Source organism: Pinus tabuliformis, chromosome 8 (genome assembly GCF_031772625.1).
Source record: "Pinus tabuliformis cultivar Carrire ecotype Pingquan chromosome 8, CPIR1, whole genome shotgun sequence".
Classification (NCBI taxonomy): Eukaryota; Viridiplantae; Streptophyta; class Pinopsida; order Pinales; family Pinaceae; genus Pinus; species Pinus tabuliformis.
Window position 1 is genome coordinate 112,072,503 of NC_142294.1, and position 23,836 is coordinate 112,096,338.

The window sequence follows — 23,836 nt, forward strand, 5'->3', positions numbered from 1 at the left end:
AAATTTTTGGGAGTAGGGAGGGATGTTAGAAAGTAGGGGAAAGTGGAATCTCAGAGATTGAGTGAGAGGAAGGGGTTCAAAAGAGTGAAACACAGGCCCAACCTAGAAAATTGCCAAGTTGTAGCTAGAAACTAGGGTTTGTGCAAAAATGAGGAATTTGGGGGATCTGAGTGTTGGGAAGTGTTTGATAAGGTACATTAAGGATAGGGGAAGGTGTATGAACATCAGGAAACAAGTTTTGCCGATGATTTGTCCGCCCAAGAGAAACTGCCTTCAAAACCCTAGGAGAGGGAAATGACCTTGCCTGGGCGCAACTGAAGCATGAACAAGGTATCAAATGACCCATTAGACACTGACATGATAATGACAACCCTATGAATGATGATAGACTTAGCTGGATAGTGACATAGACTGACATTTGGGCAAACCCTAGACCTAATGGCTAGTGACCAAATTTTGCTTGAAGACTCACTGAAATGACAAAATTTGACCTTGACACTTCAAAATCACTATGTAAGAGCACATTTGATCACTGGAGGAAGGCTGTAAAGACTGACACTAACACGATGGACTTTGGACGAAAAATCATATGTGCTGTGCTTAATAATCTCGGCGGGTCTGCCATTCGCGAAATGCCTTATGTATGGGCCTTGGGTTTTGCCGATTGCAATTTGCAATAGGCCGAACACGAAAAATATATGCGCCACGGTTAATAATTCTGGCGGGTTCGCCATATCGCATCATGCTTTATGTATAAACACTGAACTCTCTCGATTGCGATTTCCGATTGGGGAAGCAGACTCGAAAAATATGTGTTATATTTAATAATCCCGGCAGGCTTGGTGTATCATGGTGCGCCTTATGTATCAGTGTTGAAAGTGCCAATTGCGATATCCGATGCGATCAGAGACTTGATATTGTTATCACTCAGGTTGTCCTTAAAGCTCCTTAAAGGATACGACCGAGGTAACCACAAACCAATCTTTGGACTGCAGGTCCTAGCCTACTTGGAATCAGAGAGGGCTCTCTCTTTATGATTTAGCTTTGTTTTGGGTTGATTTTAGGCTAGTTATGATTTTCTTGGGTTTTGTTTTGATTTTGGTGGGATGGAGGATTCTTTCAAACAGAGTTGGGATGCATAGTGTGAGAAGTTCAAACCATTGGGCATGGAGTCGTGGATTAGGCTTGCTGTTGCGTTGTCTTGGCCACAAGAGGAGTACAGAGTAGGATAGCTACACATAAAACAATATCGAGCTGGAATAGAGATGGAACGAAAGTCAGTGAATGAAAGGTAACTAAGTAGCTCTCATTATGCTAACAGAGGGAAGGTGAATGAACATTTATATAGGAGCAATCAAGGATTCCTAAACAACATTCATATATGAAAGAACTAGTGTAAATATGAGCAAATCAATATTCATATTTAGGACTAATTCAGAGGAAAACATAGATAAATCACAGAAATTGAGAACAGAATACAACTAAGTGAGCTCTGAACTATTCTTTCTTTTTGCTATTTAGATAGTGAAACAATGATGGCATAAACACATATAAACTGTAAACAGGGATAAGAAACACTTATTGGGCTATGTAGAAGTGTTAGGATTCCATAGTCACTCTTCAGTCATCAAAACACAACAGTCAGTTCATCTCCCAAACATTCCAGCGATCTTTGATTATAGAGACTCTCAGAAAATACAATGCAAGTCTCGAGAGGAAGTTATCGACCAACCAACCCTTAAAATAGTGCAGAGGGTGGTTTAAATAGAAAATATTTACAAACATCCCTTGAACAGGTGTCAAGGGAGAAAATATCTCAAAATATCTATCAAAACAGAGCCAAAAGGGATTTGTGAAATAACTGCTTCTAATGCTAAGTTGTGCTGGAAATAAATGCAATAAAATATCTAAAACAGCTGCACATGAGGGAGCAGCCTCATCAAAATGGCTCTTTAGGGCTGCACAGGGTCCTGAAGCTTCAAAAATGGACTGAAAGAGTGCCTTGAGCCACGCGCTTTCCTCTGTGTGATAACTGCGCAATTAAGGAAGCAGTGTTGCTCCAAAAATATGACTGGGAACAATGTCTCTGCAATAACTCTGTCTTGAAAGCCTTCATCTATGCCTTTAGGTGGCTTTTAAAGCAACAAAAGAAGTGTTGGTGAGCCTTAATGGCTGAATGATGCTTTGTTGACTTTGCTGAGCTTGCTTTGCTTTCATCTGCTTTGAAAAACTGGACTGATACTCTTTGCCGCATCCTGATACACTTTGGCACTGAATCTGGACCTTTTCTCACCGCTGATACTCTTTAAACTGTCCCATCGCCCCCTTCTACCTTTTAATGCAAAAATAACTGCTGCTAATGTCCTCCGTGGCCTTTGGGTGCAATCAGCGCTCTGGCTGATCAAAACTAGCCTTAAACTTTTTGAAAAATGGTGCAAACAGGAGGAAAAAGTGTTGCCAACTGTACCGAGGCCGAGACTGGCCCCCTGGAGCAAAACCGGGCTTGGAGCGATCCTAAATGGCTTAAGGATGTATGATTTCCCTTACTGGTGGTGGCGACCATTTTATCATAATATGAAAATGCTCTCAAAACACTGCGAAATTGTGAAAATTTGGCGCTTAAGTGGACACTGTAGCTATCATTAAATCCTGGCCGTTGGATCTGGCGCGGGCCGATCCAACGGCCCAGATCTCATCGCAATATCGCATCGGGGCGGACCAGGGGGTGGCACATAAACAATCACCGAAATCGCGCGGACCCTATATGCTATAGGCCCTTCCTTTTATTTGGAATCGCGTCCGGCCCATCGGCGATGTCATATCGGCGGATTTGCAAGAATTTGGTTTGCGGACCCGAAATCTCTTAAAACTGCCCTTTATAACTTTTCGGCTCCGGAATATCGAAGCTTTCCCATTTCGCTGTACAAAGGCCTCCTCTCGGACCCGATAATTTTATATGCTGCATTTTGTTAATACTTCGGCTCCGAAATAAGCAATGCTATATATGGGGCCGCGACTTAATAAAGACCGTTGATCTGAGGGCCCGAATGGGGGGCCGCGATTAAATTGGAATTCCGCTATCAGCGGGGACATGGGGCAGGACTTTATACAATTGCGATCGCCGAAATGGGAGATCACCGACAAGATCTGGGTCGTTGATCTGAGCGGGAGCGATGGACGGCTGCGATGCGATATTGTTGAAAAATGCGGGTTTTTACGTTATGACTTAAGTTTTATAAAAAACTTGAGTTTAAACGAGAAAAAAAAAGGGGAGTTGCGATAAAAAAGAGTATATGCGGGATATATGGGAAAATATGATAGAGGAAGCCTCCGATAGCGATATCGCATCGGGGAAAAAAGGAATGGGGGCATACATATATAGGCCAACACTGTTATTACCTTCGACAACGATATCGTGTCGGAGGGGGGGGGGGGGGAATCCATCGGAGGAGGGTTTATATGTATAGAAGGGGGCTATAAAGCATCGGGAGGGTTTTTTGCCTTTGAAGAAGGTAAAATGAAATCGGAGGAAGGTTGTTAATGCATCAGAAGGGGTCCGAAGCATGGTGAGAGGGTTTTGAGCCTTGAAAAAAGGTTAAAACATGGATAATGGAGGGTTTGCATAGGTAAAAGGAGGGATTTTATGCATAGGAAGGGTATAATGCATTTGGAAGATGGTTTGAGGGGGGAAGTGAGGGTTCTTGCTCAGTTTCAGGTAAACTTAGCAATTCCCAAGTGTACTTATGGTTATTTTTCAACCAAGGGGAGGGGATAAGTATATAGGGGAGTTATAGAGATAGTTTTAGTAGGGGAAGGGAAAAGAGATAGGGAGTTACATAATAGAGTTAATGTGATAATGATGAGACAAAGCACTGAGAATGAAGTCTTAGGCTATCAATGGGGGAAAATGACTGATAGAAGAAGTGTGAACATTCCTTTAGTGAAGCAGATCTTCACCAAGGCAGATGATATGGAGAATGATGAATCTAAGAGGTATCAAGCAGATCTTGACCTCTTTAGGGGAAGTTAGTGAGTGATTTGGGAAAGAGGGAGAAGTGGAAGTTAGACATGCATTTCTTGAAGTCCTCCAACTGAAAAATCACCTTCAACTTGTGATATAATAGATATAACACTTGACAATATGAAATGGATCACAAGCCATGATTCTGAAACCACAAAGCTACCTACCCGGCCTATTCACCTAGCATTTTCTCTTCTTTTTGGTTTGGGTGCACTTGAACTAGCATACCCAGCTTTTTGTTCTTTTCTTCTTGCTGTCCTCCTATCTACAACTACACTTATTGCATCCAGGGGCTCAGATTAAGCTGTTGAGCACCCTTATTTCTCTACCTATCTACAAATCTGCCAAGATTAAGCTGTTTGGACAGATATTTATTCTCTATATTCTACAACAAGAAATTGAAACCTAGGGAGGCCAAGATTAAGCTGTTTGGCCTATCCATAACTGAAAACTGATCAAAATGGATTACTTATCAAAACTGGAACAAAGCAGTAGCATTAAAACTGGCACACCTTCATGGATACCTCTCTGGTCATTTGTAGCAAATATGAAGCATTGCAGCATGCATAGTACAACATATTTGGCATGTAAAAAATGTCGATCATGAAAGATGATTAACCTACTGCAGCAGGAGGCTAACAGTGGCTCCACTTGGGAATGGCTTTTCCTTGTGACAAGCCAAGAACAGCAGGTCAGAATGCCTTGATCCTCTGTAGTTGCTGTTAATTGAAAATCTCTTCCGTGCTTGATATTGCATACACTTTTGCTTGAGAACTGCCTTGTGAAATAAACACAAAAAGCGAATAAAACTGGAGCTCTTCTTTTCTTGTCTTTGAAATGGTGCTGAAGTAAACTGGAAATCCTCCTTTCTTTTTGATACTGTTGACTTGAAGACTACAAGCTGCAAACAGCTTCTCTTTAACATAAATCATTGTGATATGACAGCGCTGCTCTTGTTGTTTTGCTGAGATTACTGCAGAGACAGAGATTAAAAATAGAGGACTTGCATTGGCTGTGTCTTCACAAACTTTGTTGCTGCTCCTCTAACAATCAGACTGTTTATACAAAATAAAAACAAAAATGCTGATATATACAACTATCAATGTACAAAGAGATATCTACAAAGCTGCGTTATGTTAAACAAAAGGGATCATGATAATGCTTCAGCATACGACCATTTACAGGGCCTTCTTCAGCAGTGCTGCCCTCTACAGATTTGAGGAAATATGTGTTATTTACCTGAACAACAGAAATAACAAATGCCCTCTTCAAAGGAAATCGAATTTTGCATGTTTTCCCTTGTCTTCTCTTCGTGAGTCCCACCTTAGAACTTTGTTGCCAACACAGAAATTCTCAACCTTAGTTCTCTTATCAAACATCCTTTTGAGCTTTTCTTGCATAATTCGAGCTCTGTCATAGACCTGCTCTATTGTCTGCTGCAAATGGATTGTTTGGTTTATCCTCCTTTGTATATCATTTGGCTTAGCTTGAATCTCTTGCAGTAGCTTGATAATAGGAGTGCCCAGTGATGAAGGAAATCTGGCCTCCATGCCATATACTAGCTCATAAGGGCTCATCCCAATGGATTTATTGGTTGACAATTTGTCTGCCCATAGGGAATTTGTGAGCTTTCTATGCCAGTTCTTCTTGTTTTCTTCTAAGATCTTCTTGATAATACTGATCATGCTCTTGTTAGATGACTCGGCTAAGACATTACCTTGAGGGTAATAGGCTGTAGAGTGGCCTAAGGTAATGTGAAATTTATGGCAAAAATTGATCATCTTTTTGGATTTGAAAGCAGCGGCATTGTCAATGATGATCTTCTCAGGGCAGCCAAATCTAGACAGGATATTGCACTCAAGGAATTGGATAATGGTGGTGTCATTGTCCTGCCTGCATGGAATGGCTTCAATCCACTTGGTGAAATAGTCGGTGGCAGTTAGAATCCACTTATGCTGGCCTGAGGAAGAGGGATGGATTTCTCCATGAAGTCAAGACCCCATTGTTGAAAAGGATTTTCGGTTGAGATGGGCTTAAGAGGCAAGGGCAACAGCTTTCTTTTGCCTTCAAAGATTTGGCAATTGTGGCATGAGGTGGCAAACTTCTTTATATCTGCAAACAAAGAGGCCAATAGAAACCAGCCCTTAAAATTTTATCAGCAGTGGACTTCCAATATAGATGTCCTCCACAGTCCCCTGCATGGAATTCTTTCATGACATTATTAGTTTCATTCATGGTCAAACAATTAAGCAATATGCCTTCATGATTCTTCCAAAATAAAGCACCATCTAAGACACAAAATTTCAAAGCCTTCATTCTTAAAAATCTCTTCTTGGTCCTGGAAAATCCTGGGGGAGCACACAAGTTTAACAATACAAAGCAAATATCAGCATACCATGGGGATTGCAAAAAGGTGTCACTGTGTGGAGTCACCAGCTCCTGTTCATTGTCCAGTTGGTTGATGTCTAAGGCTTGAAAGTTTGTTTCGGACATCAGTTTGGCTAAACCTTGCCCCTTTATTAGCTTGGTTGGTTTTATTTCTATGTCATACTCAAGAATGTTAGCAATCCACTTGCCTCTTTTGCCTTCTAATCCTTCTTGGGTTAATATGTCTTTTACAACAACATTTTGGACATAGGCAATCACGTGTGAATATAAAATGTAAATTTTGAAGTCTTTGATTGCTTTAACAAGGGCATAGGCCTGCTTCTCCATTATTTGGTACTTCAGGGGTGCATCTCTTAAGGCTCGGCTGAAAAAAGAAATTGGCTTTTCATTCCCTTGGTCATCCTTTTGCAATAGGACAACAACTATGGTATTATCAGATGCAAATGAAAATATGATAAAGTCCCTATCAAATTGAGGATTTGTGAGGATTGGGGCTTGAGTTAAGGCAACTTTGATACTCTCAAATGCTTGCTTGGTTTCAAGAGACCATTTTACCTTGGCATCCTTCTTTAACATGTTTCTCAATAGTCTTATCAGCTCGGCTAGATTTGGGATAAATCTCCTTAGGAAATTGATCTTTCCTAGGAATGCTTGCAGCTCTTTTATGTTTCTTGGATATGGGATTTGGATAATGGCCTGGATCCTTTCCGGATCAATTCTAATCCCGTCTTTTGAAATGATATGTCCAAGTAATTTGCCTTCTTCAAGGCCAAATAAAGACTTCTTGGGGTTCAAGGAAATGCCATATTTCCTACATGTTAGGAACACTTGTCTCACATGTCTTAGGTGCTCTTGATCAGATTTGGAGAAAGGGGTAAGATCATCAAGATAGACAACCAAGAAATCATGGATCTCCTTGGCAAATGCAATGTCCATGGCCCTTTGAAAGGTGGCACCTGCGTTCTTTAGGCCGAAAGGCATTTTCACATATTTAAATGTTCCCCACGGTGTTGTAAAGGCTGTCTTGTCTTGATCATCTAGGTGAACCAGTATCTGATTAAAACCTGAAAAGCAATCTAGCAAAGAGATTCTAGATGACCCCACTACTCTTTGTAGGATGTGGTCCATTTTGGGCAATGGGTAGTGGTCTTTAAGGGAGACTTGGTTTAAGTTTCTCAAATCTACACAAAGCTTAATCTCACATGTTTTCTTTCTTGTGGGAACAAGATTGGATACCCATTCAGAAAATCTAATGGGTGCTATGATACCTGCTTCAAACATTCTTTTCACTTCTTTCTCAATTAAAGGGAGAAGCACAAGATTGATTCTCCTCAGTTTCTATTTGAAGGGCTTTTGATTTGGCTTTAAGGGAATGGTATGTTGAATAATTGAGGTGTCATAGGACTTCAAGTCCTCATAACTCCAAGCAAATACATCTTGGAATTCTTTGAACAAATCAACATATTTGGGCTTTTGATCGGGTGGCAAATATTGAGATAGTTTGATCTTTTTTGGCCTTTCTACTGTCCCAATGTTATATTCCTCTATGGCAGTGTTTATAGGCTGCATTTTTGGCTTTTTGGGCACATCATTTGCATCAAACATGTCTTCTAGTGGAGTGAGGCCAACCGGGAGAAAATTGTCCTTTAGATCAATGATTTCGGCCTCTGTTTTGGCTATTTCCTCCAAATGCATCTGTTTCAGCTCTTCTAAGTTTTCATCATCAAATATGGTTGGCTGTAGCAATTTTCTAGTTGTTTCAGCTGTTACAGTTTGCTGGATTTGGTTTATTGCTTGCAATGGATCATCCATAGCATCCATATCAATGTTTAGGCCTGAAAACTCATGCTGTAAAGTAAGAAAATTGTTGATTTGAGCATCATCCTCAAACACTTGCCAATCCTTAACATTGTTAGGGACAGCAGGCCTATGTTTTATTTCAGCAGTGAAATGGTGATTTGGCTCAAAGGGAAGCTTGCATGTACTAGCGAAAGTGGCTAGGCTGTGAGCATGCATGTTATTGTTTCTAGAAATCTTAGCAAGTTTGGATTCAGTGAAGGTATCAAGTATTGCAGTGGCAGCAGTCCTATAAGCTCTTAGCCTTCTATCATTGGTAACAAAGTTACCCTTCATTTTTTGTATGATTAAATCAGAGTCACCTAGAATGGACACCTTTGCAGCTCCTAAAGCTTTGAGCAGTTTAAGGCCTAAAAGGAGAGCTTCATACTCTGCCATGTTGTTGGTGCATTTGAAATTCAGTCTATAAGCATGACCCTCTGCATGGTTGTTATGTGTATTGTGAATCCATATTCGCGCCCCTGCTCCTAACTTGTTAACAGAGCCATCAAACTCTAAATACCATGTGATTTCTTGCCTGTGGTTAGTATTAAGAGTTTCAGTCATTTTAGGATTGGGCAGACCCGAGTCTTGTGTTTCGGGAGGTTTTTCTTGTGTGCTGGTTGCATTGGCTGTTGTAACAGTCTCATGGGTATGTGCAATCGATTCTTCATTTTTGTGTGCTTGTTGTACTAAAGCCATAGGCTTATCATCAGTTGGAGGACTTGTTTCATCATTAAACAAAATAAAATAATCCATATCAGAATGGATTGAATAGATAGGGAAATTCTGGGGTTTTTCCTCACTACTTACCACATACTTCATCAGTGTTTCTCTATACAGTCTCTTTGGTTGCCCAAAGACTGAAATAGTGGCATAGGAGAGGTCTAATTGGAGAGATCCTTGGAGTTTTTCTCCCCAAGATCTTGATAAGAGCATGCCATACTTTGGTGGTATGTCAAAAACCACCACATCCATGAGGATTGTCTTGTTTGGGTATTGGACTAAGGAGACACACAAGTCTTTGATAAGGCCTAAACATTTGACCTGACTTGAGTCAAAGGAGAATAGATCTTTGTAAGGTCTTGTGACATCAAGGTTTAGCTTCTCCATTACAACTTTGGGCATAAGGTTGTGTGAGGCACCTGAGTCAAACATTGCATTATGTAAAACTTTATCATGTATGTGCAGATTGACATAAAAGGGTAGAACAACTCCATGTGCTGATTTGCCATCAACTTCTGGACCAAAAAGAAAATCAGGTATATCATCTAAAACATTCACATCATCCCTATTCTCTGGCATTTGCAGTGATCTTTGGATTTGTTGCCTATACACATCATGCTTTGCAAGTTCAGATAAGGGGATGGAAATCTTAAGTTTGCTTATTTCTGCTTCTAAGTTGAATGGTTTCTCCAATGGAGTCTTTGTGTTGGCAATAGCAGATTTCCCCTTTTCAAGTGTATTTTCTGCGTTTTCCTCTTGATTATCAGTGTTATGGTGAGTGATACCTTGCGGTATTTCTATTTTGGGAAGGCTTTTAGGAGTGCTGTTCAAGTTCTCTTTCGAGGAAGAAGGTGGCAGAGGCTGATCAATAGAAGGTTGTATGACTGTTATGTCCTCTACAGTCACTTGTGCGGGTTTGGGACATTTATATCAACTGTTTCTGTTATAATAGCCTTGCCTCTAATCTGGTTGGGCTGTTTACCCTCCTTTGGTTTAACTTTTTCGGGCACATCTATGGTTCTTGTCCTAAGCTTATACTGTTTGTGGACTTCATAAATAACTGAATCATAACCTTGTTTAAAGTCAAAAGACTCACCAGAGTTAGTCTGAAATTGATTTATCTCATGGTCATCTTGGTCTTCTTGAGTTAGGAAAATTTGTTGCTCACCCTTCAAATCCACCAAGTTCATGTGAGTGTCTTCTATGGGTTCATTAGAAGTGGATGCTTCTGTATAATTTTCTTGAAAAGGAGGTCTTATATCATGGTCTGGGCTAGACCTACCAGCGTTTGGATTTTGAGTTTTCCTGAAATTTGGGTTCCTTATGGTATTGGGCTGTTGCCCTTCCCATGATGATTTCCTCTCAACACTCTCTACTCTGTCTCCCAGCCTGTGCATGCCATTGATAATAGCATCTAGCTTTTGATCTAAGGCTGAGGGCTCTTCCTTGAAAGTGGTTCTTCTCTCAGTGCTAGCTCTGTTTCTTTTGGCAATTAAATTTGCCTCCACAGTGACAGCCACGTTTTGCATGTCTGCAAGGCTGTTAGGGGCTCTTTCTTTTAATTGGTAGGCCATATCTGGGTCGAATCCATCAGGGAATTTATATAAGGCAAGGTTAGGTGGGGGCCTTAAGTTTTGTGGGATATCATTATAAACGCTATTGAACCTTGCACAATAGTCCAAGACTGTTTCTTGTGGACCTCTTTTGATTGTATCATATTTAGCTAGTATGTGCAAGGGGTCTTTCTTTTTCTCCCATCTGTTGATAAATAACTGGTATAAGGCTTCTGGGTCTGCTATGGAATTGGCTGGAAGTGCTCTAAACCAAGTCTTGACATCACCTGACAAGCTTTGGACAAAAATCTTCATTCTCACATCATCATCGTCAATCTCATAGCTTTCAAAGTAATCCTGCATTTTCTTTGTATGCTGAAGGGTTGTGCAAGCACTTGTGCCATCAAAATAAGTTATTTTGGTCTGGTAATCCTGAGGCATAGCCCCGGGATTTGCAGGCAGTTGTAAGGGTGCATATCTATTAGCCATGTTGGCAGGGATAAGAGGGACAATAGGAACAACTGGGATAATAGGAGTAGTAGTGGTAGTATGTGCAATGAATGGAGGTGTGGAAGGAGTGCTTTGAGAGGTGGATGAAGAACAAGGGGAACTAGGGGTTGAACGAAATAAAACTTTGACAGGGGTTGGGCCACAGTTTGGCTGGACTATCACAGGAGTAGAATCAACAAAATCCTGCTTTAGCTCTAATTTCCTGAGGTTTCTTTGGATCAAATTCGGATTTTCAAAGGCAGCTGTAGGATTTGGGTCTGGATTTGACCTTGTATAACGTGAATTATTCCTGGGAGCCAGCTTCTGGCTTGTTTTTTGGGGATTTTTTTAAGAATTAAGGGTTAGAAAGAAACTTTTGAAGGTCTGGTTCCTTCCCAGTGGAGCTTTCCACCTTGATTTGTGAAATTATCTGAGGATTGTCCCCAGTGGAGTCGCCATTATGTTATCACTCAGGTTGTCCTTAAAGCTCCTTAAAGGATACGGCCGAGGTAACCACAAACCAATCTTTGGACTGCAGGTCCTAGCCTACCTGCAATCAGAGAGGGCTCTCTCTTTATGATTTAGCTTTGTTTTGGGTTGATTTTAGGCTAGTTATGATTTTCTTGGGTTTTGTTTTGATTTTGGTGGGATGGAGGATTCTTTCAAACAGAGTTGGGATGCATAGTGTGAGAAGTTCAAACCATTGGGCATGGAGTCGTGGATTAGGCTTGCTGTTGCGTTGTCTTGGCCACAAGAGGAGTACAGAGCAGGATAGCTACACATAAAACAATATCGAGCTGGAATAGAGATGGAACGAAAGTTAGTGAATGAAAGGTAACTAAGTAGCTCTCATTATGCTAACAAAGGGAAGGTGAATGAACATTTATATAGGAGCAATCAAGGATTCCTAAACAACATTCATATATGAAAGAACTAGTGTAAATATGAGCAAATCAGTATTCATATTTAGGACTAATTCAGAGGAAAACATAGATAAATCACAGAAATTGAGAACATAATACAACTAAGTGAGCTCTGAACTATTCTTTCTTTCTGCTATTTAGATAGTGAAACAATGATGGCATAAACACATATAAACTGTAAACAGAGATAAGAAACACTTATTGGGCTATGTAGAAGCGTTAGGATTCCATAGTCACTCTTCAGTCATCAAAACACAACAGTCAATTCATCTCCCAAACATTCCAGCGATCTTTGATTATAGAGACTCTCAGAAAATACAATGCAAGTCTCGAGAGGAAGTTATCGACCAACCAACCCTTAAAACAGTGCAGAGGGTGGTTTAAATAGAAAATATTTACAAACATCCCTTGAACAGGTGTCAAGGGAGAAAATATCTCAAAATATCTATCAAAACAGAGCCAAAAGAGATCTGTGAAATAACTGCTTCTAATGCTAAGTTGTGCTGGAAATAAATGCAATAAAATATCTAAAACAGCTGCACATGAGGGAGCAGCCTCATCAAAATGGCTCTTTAGGGCTGCACAGGGTCCTGAAGCTTCAAAAATGGACTGAAAGAGTGCCTTGAGCCACGCGCTGTCCTCTTTGTGATAACTGCGCAATTAAGGAAGCAGCGCTGCTCCAAAAATATGACTGTGAAAAATGTCTCTGCAATAACTCTGTCTTGAAAGCCTTCATCTATGCCTTTAGGTGGCTTTTAAAGCAACAAAAGAAGTGTTGGTGAGCCTTAATGGCTGAATGATGCTCTGTTGACTTTGCTGAGCTTACTTTGCTTTCATCTGCTTTGAAAAACTGGACTGATACTCTTTGCCGCATCCTGATACACTTTGGCACTGAATCTGGGCCTTTTCTCACCGCTGATACTCTTTAAACTGTCCCATCGCCCCCTTCTGCCTTTTAATGCAAAAATAACTGCTGCTAATGTCCTCCGTGGCCTTTGGGTGCAATCGGCGCTCTGGCCGATCAAAACTAGCCTTAAACTTTTTGAAAAATGGTGCAAACAGGAGGAAAAAGTGTTGCCAACTGTGCCGAGGTCGAGACTGGCCTCCTGGAGCAAAACTCGGCTTGGAGCGATCCTAAATGGCTTAAGGATATATGATTTCCCTTACTGGTGGTGGCGGGCGGGAGCGCTGCACACAAACCTTGAACAATGGCCATTTTATCATAATATGAAAATGCTCTCAAAACACTGCGAAATTGTGAAAATTTGGCGCTTAAGTGGACATTGTAGCAATCATTAAATCCTAGCCGTTGGATCTGGCGCGGGCCGATCCAACAGCCCAGATCTCATCGCAATATCGCATCGGGGCGGACGAGGGGGTGGCATATAAACAATCGCCGAAACCGCGCGGACCCGATATGCTGTAGGCCCTTCTTTTTATTTGGAATCGTGTCCGGTCCATCGGCGATGTCATATCGGTGGATTTACAAGAATTTGGTTTGCGGACCCGAAATCCCTTAAAACTGCCCTTTATAACTTTTCGGCTCCAGAATATCGGAGCTTTCCCATTTCACTGTACAAACGCCTCCTCTCGGACCCGATAATTTTATATGCTGCATTTTATTAATACTTCGGCTCCGGAATAAGCAATGCTATATATGAGGCTGCGACTTAATAAAGACCGTTGATCTGAGGGCCCGAATGGGCGGCCGCGATTAAATCGGCATTTCGCTATTGGCGGGGACATGGGGCAGGACTTTATACAATTGCGATCGCCGAAATGGGAGATCGCCGACAAGATCTGGGCCGTTGATCTGAGCGGGAGCGATGGACGGCTGCGATGCGATATTTTTGAAAAATGCGGGTTTTTACGTTATGACTTAAGTTTTATAAAAAACTTGAGTTTAAACGAAAAAACAAAAAAGGGGAGTTGCGATAAAAAAGAGTATATGCGGGATATATGGGAAAATATGATGGAGGAAGCCTCCGATAGCGATATCGCATCGGGGCAAAAAGGAATGGGGGCATACATATATAGGCCAGCACTGTTATTACCTCTGACAACGATATCGCGTTGGAGGGGGGGGGAATCCATCGGAGGAGGGTTTATATGTATAGAAGGGGGCTATAAAGCATCGGAAGGGTTTTTTGCCTTTGAAGAAGGTAAAATGAAATCGGAGGAAGGTTGTTAATGCATCGGAAGGGGTCCGAAGCATGGTGAGAGGGTTTTGAGCCTTGAAAAAAGGTTAAAACATGGATAATGGAGGGTTTGCATAGGTAAAAGGAGGGATTTTATGCATAGGAAGGGGTCATAATGCATTTGGAAGATGGTTTGAGGGGGGAAGTGAGGGCTCTTGCTCAGTTTCAGGTAAACTTAGCAATTCCCAAGTGTACTTATGGTTATTTTTCAACCAAGGGGAGGGGATAAGTATATAGGGGAGTTATAGAGATAGTTTTAGTAGGGGAAGGGAAAAGAGATAGGGAGTTACATAATAGAGTTAATAGTTAATGTGATAATGATGAGACAAAGCGCTGAGAATGAAGTCTTAGGCTATCAATGGGGGAAAATGACTGATAGAAGAAGTGTGAACATTCCTTTAGTGAAGCAGATCTTCACCAAGGCAGATGATATGGAGAATGATAAATCTAAGAGGTATCAAGCAGATCTTGACCTCTTTAGGGGAAGTTAGTGAGTGATTTGGGAAAGAGGGAGAAGGGGAAGTTAGACATGCATTTCTTGAAGTCCTCCAACTGAAAAATCACCTTCAACTTGTGATATGATAGATATAACACTTGACAATATGAAATGGATCACAAGCCATGATTCTGCAACCACAAAGCTACCTACCTGGCCTATTCACCTAGCATTTTCTCTTCTTTTTGGTTTGGGTGCACTTGAACTAGCATACCCAACTTTTTGTTCTTTTCTTCTTGCTGTCCTCCTATCTACAACTACACTTATTGCATCCAGGGGCTCAGATTAAGCTGTTGAGCACCCTTGTTTCTCTACCTATCTACAAGTCTGCCAAGATTAAGCGTTTTGGACAGATATTTATTCTCTATATTCTACAACAAGAAATTGAAACCTAGGGAGGCCAAGATTAAGCTGTTTGGCCTACCCATAACTGAAAACTGATCAAAATGGATTACTTATCAAAACTGGAACAAAGCAGTAGCATTAAAACTGGCACACCTTCATGGATACCTCTCTGGTCATCTGTAGCAAATATGGAGCATTGCAACATGCATAGTATGACATATTTGGCATGTAAAAAATGTCGATCATGAAAGATGATTAACCTGCTGCAGCAGGAGGCTAACAGATAACATCGCAGTAACTCATGGGAGATAGACCTTAGCCCTTTACCAATGCGAAAAACGATATGCGATGGAGGAATGGTCAAGCAATTGCAATAAGCAATGAATGCATGCATCGAGAGATGTGTAAAGACCGAGGAAGCACGGAAAGGGTAAGTTATGCATATTTGTATAGTATTTCTATTATCAAAGCATTGATATAGAAATAAGGATGCGATAGAAGGTTTTGAGGGTTGAAAATGTCCTAATGAAGGATATGAATGAAGGGCTATACTGGGTTATAAATGAATCATGCCGCAAAGATTTATTCAGGGGGGTCTTAACCATTAAGAATTGAAGATTTGACTCAGTAGAGAGTTAAAATCCCTGGGATAAAAACAGATCATTTAGAGAGTTATCATTCAGAGACATGAAAGATCAAACTTCTAGGGGACTCATTCAAATTTGCTACCAGAGCAAGTTTTAATAGGGTGGTAGTTGTGGCCACAACAAGTTAGAACATGCATTTGACTATGAAGTTGTTAGCTCATCCACCAGTGATTGCTTGGTGCAACACTCATTTGTGTTGTGGGTGGGGCTCTTGTGGAACTCACACCACTTTCTAGTTTCCTTCATATTCATGGTGCTATTATTTGATTGTGGATTTGATGGGATGTATTGGGTCATTCCACTTTGGATTTGTCCTTTATTTTGCAGTTTGGAGGTCCATTTCCCTTGCTTCAAATTTGCAAATCCAAAGTCTCGCTTCTTCTGTTTACATTTATGCTTGATCATTATAGCATATTAGTACACTGCGCCAAGCAAGGATATGTATAGGAAATCCATTTCATCCTATATGTATTTATGTAGACAACCACGATACTTGAGTATCAGATGTCGCTCAAAATCCTTGATACCCAAATTCGTGCATAGGGTATGGAAAATGTTCATGAATTCTAGCATGTCATGCTCCCTTTCCTACTCTAGTGTGGTCCACTTTATATATTTATATTCATATTTCTCGACAAGGTAATATTGTTCCTTGGCGACATCTCAGAAAAAAATTCCAGAAGGGTGCGGCTAAAAATAGTGAGGGTTCCTCCTCGTCCCTCTTCTCACAGTAAGTTTCCCACAAGTCCAAAATGGCTGCTGGATGAATATGTTTTTCCTGCTGATAGCCGTTGAAAGATCTGTGAAAATTTTTCCATCATCTCGTTCCTTTGTCACTTAAGGGACTCTTTGAGCAACAGTTTGAAAGGATCTCCTGCCCCCTCATCTTTCTTTTCTTCCACCATGGGAGGCTGTCAGGGTCGGTGAGGCCGGTCTTGTAAGGGTTCAACTAGTTCAAGTCCCAAATCTTTATACCTCGACCTCGTTGGGGACATGCAAAAAAAAATAGAGAAAGAGCATACCACTTTGATACCACTGATCTATATTTATGAAGGAATGAAATTAAATATAGATTTAAACAAAAACACAAAGATATAGCAAAACAAAACTTCAATTAATAAATAACAATAGTTGAAAAACTATTTACATGCATAAAAGAAACAAACTAGCTCGGACGATGATAGCTTGTCTATGAGAAGAGATGTGACAACTAGATTCCTTCTGAACTAAGTTACAATGAGGCTCTAAGGCCTTTTTATCATGAAGAAATAATGAGAAACCCTAAACATCCAAAATCCTATCCCTAGGAGATGAAGTTCCAAATGTTTGTGGGCCCTTATGGGGTTAGTTGGAATGTCAACTTCTTGGGGTCATACTTTGGCATATGATCTTTGTTTGGCATGCATGATAGCCTGTTAGAAAGGTCTACCCAAGGAAAACAATTTTTTACCACAAAAAACAAGCCTCCATTTGCCCATTTCCCCAAAAACACCATTTAGGGCCTCAATACAACTCTGAAAGTTTAGGACCCGAAAAATTTCTAAAAATATAAAGCATGCTAGAATATAGGAAACTAAAAGGAAACAATGATGGGTTCCAAGTGGAATAGGTGGGTGGCCATCAATTTCCATCTCGATTACCATGAGATCCTTGATATGGATTATTATATTTTCATCAAATTTTTGACCTACCCAACTTTGTTTTACCGATGATATTTTGATCGATAGTCTATCCTGTAAGTTTCCATGTGAATCCAGTATGTAACACATTGAAGAAGTCTTAGGGTCTAAGTTTAACCTTTGATGGATGAATTCTCTAACATAGGGACTGGCATCTCAGTACTGGGAGATCATCACAACACTGGGATGAAATCATGAATATCCATACTTTCAATAGTATCTGCTAGTTTAAAATTGACACTTGCTATCATGACCAACTACAAACTATTAATCTTCTTAGGGACCATTGGGGAAAACCCTCTCAAATATGATTAGTCTCTTCCAATCTTAGATGAGTCTTGTGCGCTAATGAAAATTTGAGGTTGATGGATTCTGTGCTAGAGAAAGAGGTTACTACAATAATAGATATGGAATTCACCCTTAGGAAGTTCGCATTGAAAATGTGACCTTCTCAAAGCAACTTCTGCCATCTTTTGGTGAGGTCTTGAATAATTTTCCCTCTTTAGATTCAATGTGTCATGTTCATACCTTAGTAGTTTTTGGTTCTTTTCCCACTAAGAATATAACATTTGAATGTGATTGGGGGGTAAGGAATTCCTTGATGTACTATTTGGATTTAGTGGGAACTCTTTGCTTCTTGTAGCTAGTCTAGATACACCTATGGGTTTGTTGGAGGGGGTCTACTAGAGAATTCCATGATCACCATGGAGGAGGTAAACTTGTTTTCTAATGGAGTAAAAATCTCTAGTGGGTATAACAAGGCCTAATAATGAAGGATCTTACAACTATTGGGGGGATTTATATAGCATGAAGGGAAGGTTTTCAAGTGTGAGGGAAGGTAGAACAAATTCCTTTATTTATAATTTCCCAAGGGAAATATACAATTGAATGTTGGAGACAAGTCTCATTAGTAGGGGTTATTAAAACAAGATTAACCGTAGTGGAGGTTGATTAATATTTCAAATGTCCTTAATTGTCATAGGTTTGGGTCACCTACAAAGATATAGGCCTTTAAGAAAGATATGGAGGTCCATAATCTTGATATTTTGATGCTATAAGAATTGATGTGTGAGGTTGTGAGGATAGTTATTGAGTTGGAGAAGCCTTTATAGGGTTGAAAATTGACCTATATTGACTCTAGAGGTAGGTCTATGGGGCTTATACGTAGTTAGAAGGCTATATCTTTCTATCTAACAAACTACTAGCCTTTTGACTTAGGTTTTGGGCTTGAAATTCCAAGAATTAGGGAAAGAGACCACCTTTCTTAACATTTATGGACTGTAGAAATGGGATTTCCAATTGAATGTAACATAGTGGCATGCAAGTTATATGAGTGGTTAAAGGCAATAATAAAATCCAAATATGACTCTTTAGAATGTTTTAGCATTGATATAAGATTAAGCACCCTGTCCCCTACACTTTTTTGGACTCTACATCAACAAACTAAAAGAACAGAGGGGAGCTAAAGATTGAAAGCTGAATAATAAAATTTTTATTATATGCTCAAGATGAAATATTGATAACTAGAACACTATGTAACTTAGAAAACCTCTTACAATGTTTTGAAACATTTTGTATGAAGGAGTAGATTAATGTAAATATATGCAAGACTAAGGTGGAAATTATCTCACTCAAAAAGAAACCAAAGCACAATTCAACTTTAGATAACCATCTTGAGATAACTTGAAATTATAATTACCTAGAAAATTATAGTTACTCTGAGTTATGTTCATACTTTTAGAGAAGATGTAAGGAAATAAATATTTAGGATTGTGGCATGCTCTACTCCCTCATTCTCTCATTCTAGCACTAATACAAGCTTTACTTTTAATGGGTGTGAGGTGTGGGGACTAATTCCATCCAAAATAGATGGAATCAAGAAGTCTAAAGGATGTAAAAACGATTGATAACATGGAAATAATCAATAGTAACCCATTATAAGATATTTTTCATTGAAATACAGTTGTATCCAATAAAGGTAGAGGAAATAAGAATATTGGTTTTATAAAAATATAGAAAAGAATATGTGGATTAAAAAATAATAGCAATCAAAATATTCCATGAAGAGTTATACAAATAAATGTGACCTTCAATGTAATAAATGGTTTAGTTATTTGCAAAAAAAATGTTGTATGATTGATAGGAAGGGACTAAGAATGTTCTTGCAAGAGTCTTATGAGGACACTAAGATTACCCAAGGCTTAACATCTCTCTAAAGAAAAAAAATATTTTAGCATAAACACCCACATGATATAGACTGAGATGCTAAACGAGATGACTAAAACTCAAGGAAGAATGGGAAAAGATTATGCAAGAAGGGAGAAGTGAAACTAAACAATATTTCTTGTTATAATGTGAAAAATACAACCATATCAAGGAGAGAAAAAATCTACAAATTAATAATTAAAATACCAATACTAACCAAAAGACATACATGGCAAGGTACAAGACTAATGCATATTAAGGATGTCAAGCTATTGAAATCCAATGCAATAGGTTGAGAGACTCTTCACACAATGCAATGCTGAATCCAAATGAGTAGTCTTATACTTCTTTGTACCATACGACCTCCTCATTTCCCTTTTCTCTTCTATTATTTTAATGAAAATTAGTTTATGTTTATTTTACAGGAGTAGGGGTTGTAGACATTTGAATACAAAACACTCTCTCTATATATAAATATGTAAAATCTATAATATAAACATGTAATGGTCCAATGGAAATCTCTTGGGAAATTCTAGGATTTCTCATCTTCTATCCTTTTGTATAGTAGTATTTTGGATACACTTTTTAGGATGTGAATTTAGTTGTTTTGTGATTATGGACTTATGTTTCTCAATAATATGAATCTTACAATTGTCAAAGTTTTCTTTCTATTACAGGAGAGAGCATTGTTGATAAGGATGTAATTCGAGAAAGTAAGGAAGAAGGGGACCTAGCAACACAATTTCTACGACGCGTTGAGGCTGAATTCCCTCAGGTGTTACAATAATCATATATATTCTGTCTAACCTTTAGTTTCTATACTAACAAATTTTTGACAATGGAGTTATTCTCTGATTATGGTATTAAATTGATACTTAATTGCATGGTAACAATGCTCTACTTTGTGGCATCATGAGAGAATTTTTATGGGTAATTGCAGGTATTGCTTGAGGTACGAAGAAAGAGTGTAACATACTGTATCTTATTACACCTAAGTGAGTATGTTCAAAATCTCAGGAAGTCTGGCTTACTGGAGGCAAAAGAGATGGATCACCTTCATGAAGTTGTGGAGGTAAATTTTGATTTGAAATGCATTCTAACTCTCTTAACTTAAATTAAATTAAATTATAGTATTAGGACTTGTTGCAATCACTTTGTTGTTAAAGCATGTGTTGCTTGACACATATTATATTTATATACGCAGATGGATCTGAAAAGACTTTTGGGAAAGGAAAGTTTTGGCCAAAAATTTCGAGCTCTTTTCTATGATTTGCAGCGATGTTTTAATTATGGCAGTCAACTCAGGGAATTAGAATTAGAATAAACCTTCAGACCTATTTCATAAAGATGAGTGAATTTAATTATTATAATTGTGATTTAATATATTGAGAATATTTTGTCATATATATAAAATCAAGATTTAATATACTGAGAATATTTTTTCATAGGTATAAAATCAAGAGATTCTAAACAAATTTTCTTTTTTATTTTTCACTACTATCTTAAGAGTTATAAATTCTTAGTCTTCTAAATGGCATACAAGTATCTTAGTCATATAAATGACATACAAGTATTTTGATAACGGTAAGCCTATGTTAACTATATATATATATATATATATAAAATATTTATTTTTATTTTTATTATATATGTTTAATAAAAAATATTTATTATTTTAATTAATTTTTGAACTATGTATGAATGTCTTTAACATGTATTGAAGTGTAAAAAGATAGTAAAAAATGGCTAACTTAATATACTAACATTAAATTAAATATGGATTGTGAGTATTTTAAGTATTGAACAATCTATTTGTTGTTATGTTGTTTTATTTACTTTATTTTATAATTAGTGGAATGCGAAGAAATATTTAATTATGTATATGTTCTATTATAAGATTGGTTAAAGGATAACATGAGAATGAATTTAAAAGAATGCGTATTACTTATAAATCAATTGTGGATATAGTACACTTTTTAATTTATTCAATCATGTATGTTATAGTATAAATATAAACATATAAATTATACTTTATTTCCATGTTTGTAGAAGGAACATGACGATTTAGAAAAGAATGAATCCAATTAAGAAAGCATTCCAAATAACCTAAGTACAATATCCCGTGCAAGCTGTGATGAGAAAATGATGCATGAGGATTACTTAAGAAATATAATAGTTTGAGTGATTAATGATGATCACCTAAGTTGAATGTTACGAGATGTGTATTTTGGAAAGTTTGTCTACAAAAATGGGACATTTTATTTAACATGGACATATTGTGCCAATTATATGAAGACGATGTTACCAACAATTGTAACAATTATTTGTTGATATTTTGGTTATCATGGTCCTTTATGTTATCTCATTTTATATAATTAAGATTTCCTTGTGTTGTCATTGCAACAAACATCCTCCAAAATTTTACTCACACTTGAACTTTGGAGCCTACTCATGGTCTCATGATCTATCACCTCAAGTTATTCATGAACACTTTGTGATTGATTTATACTTTTCTTATGAGATTATAACTTTTAAAGTTGCTTCCACATGTTTAGCCTTTAATGCATCCACAAGTGCACCCTCTTCTGGAAATCTCACTAATCAATGTTTACCCTCGAAGATAGGAATTGCATAATCCTTGAGAGCAGTTCCTACATAATATTTTGGAAGTAGTGCTTGTGCAATCCCTAGATAAAGTGACTGCACAATGCCCAGTGACAATGGCTGTGAAACTTTCAATGATAGTCACTACGCAACCCTTGCTGACAGTAACTGCATAGTTCATAAAGATAGTGACTTCAAAATTCTTGTTAACAATTAGTGCACAATCTTAGTTGACAGTGAGAATGCAATCCTATGAGTCAGTCATTCTCTCGATCTTATTTGCAATTGTATTATCGTTCCAGTGAGTTTCCTCAATTGGTGCTTTTGCGTGCTTTTTCTTTCAGATGTGTCGCTTTCAATTTCACAAATGTAATTCTTTCTTGCTTTCACTTTCAAAAGTGTTGATTTTTCATTCTCTTCGCTTTAACATGTGTCACTTTCACTTTCGTAAGCTTTTGATAGTGTCATTTTGACTTTTTCTTACTATTGCAAATGTGACTTTTAACTGATTGCAATCTTACATGTGTCACAATTTAGCAAAACACTATAGGCAGCTCTAGTGTACTCTTCTACATTAGCTAATCTTATATGTCATAAGAATATATGCTAGACACATTCCCATAGCTTACCACACTTCCTTGTCTCTTCTCTTTAGCATGTGTCACTTTCTTAAGCTTTTGCAAGATTTGTTTTCAATTTTTCTTATTGTCACAAGTGTGCCTTTTAATTGATTGCACTCCTACATGTGTCACACTTTAGTGGAACACTAGAGGAAGCTCTAGCACACTCTTCTGCATTAGTTGATCTTATATGTGATAATAATATATGCTAGACACATTCCCATAGCTTAGTGCACTTTCTTTTTGTAGTTGACACTTGTGTCATAACTTGTATTCCGAGTGTCGTACAACTATGTTTCAATTGTCATACTTATAAATAAGTGTCGCTTTGTTGTCACTTCAAGGTATGCATGTTGAATTTGGATATTGTGCATTCTATTGGCTTGTGTTGATGTCATACGAGTGTGATATCACTATCCTAGGACTTGTTTGCATGTCTTGTTCTCTCTTGCCTCACTGATCCCACACTAAGCCATTTTAAAAGCTTTCACTATATTTGGAACTTGTTGATCTCTTATCCCTCTTGGAATTGTGCACTACACAGTCTTATGTCACAGTGAAGCATCCTTTCCTTCTGAACTATGGACTGTGTAGTCACTAGCTCTAAGGACTGTGCATTGCACAATCACAATGTTGAGTCTCTGCCTCTTGTCCTTAAAAACTACACAATTCTCCCTCTCAGTCAGTATTCCACTGTGCACTAGGTAGTTTCAATCAACAGTAAGGTCTCACTGTCTCCATGACATGCACGATTGTGCAATCACTTGGCTACGTCGTCCCTGAACTATGGATTGTGCAATCAAAGTCAGAAAGCTTGCCTCATTGCTTCATTGTCTCTCTCAACTGCGTAGTTCTATCTTCCATTCCCTTAGCCACTACACTTTGTGTAGTCATAGTGACTATAACTTCATCACTACCTCTTGGAACTATGCATTTTTCTATCCCTGAGCTTCCTCCTCAATCATGCACTCTGTCTTGGGTTTAATAAGTGAGTTTCATGAAGAAGTTAGAATATGATATTTTTGGATTGATGTCATATTTTCGTGAGAATTTCATTTGCAAATACTGTATCTTGACATGCTAGGATGATGCTCAAGGAGTATTTG

The 23,836-nt window shown here is 38.5% G+C and overlaps 1 protein-coding gene across 1 annotated transcript in view; it reads left to right on the forward strand.

The window, feature by feature from the left end:
* The window catches only part of LOC149234376 (sodium/hydrogen exchanger 8-like), a 1,053,364-nt gene extending 1,032,430 nt beyond the window's left edge, over positions 1-20,934 (forward strand). The window contains exons 17-19 of the mRNA XM_089371820.1: positions 20,184-20,281; positions 20,447-20,578; positions 20,711-20,934. Coding sequence (XP_089227946.1) covers positions 20,184-20,281; positions 20,447-20,578; positions 20,711-20,830 — 350 coding nt within the window. The 3' untranslated portion in view covers positions 20,831-20,934. The remainder of the gene's footprint in view (positions 1-20,183; positions 20,282-20,446; positions 20,579-20,710) is intronic.
* Positions 20,935-23,836: the final 2,902 nt, after the last annotated feature.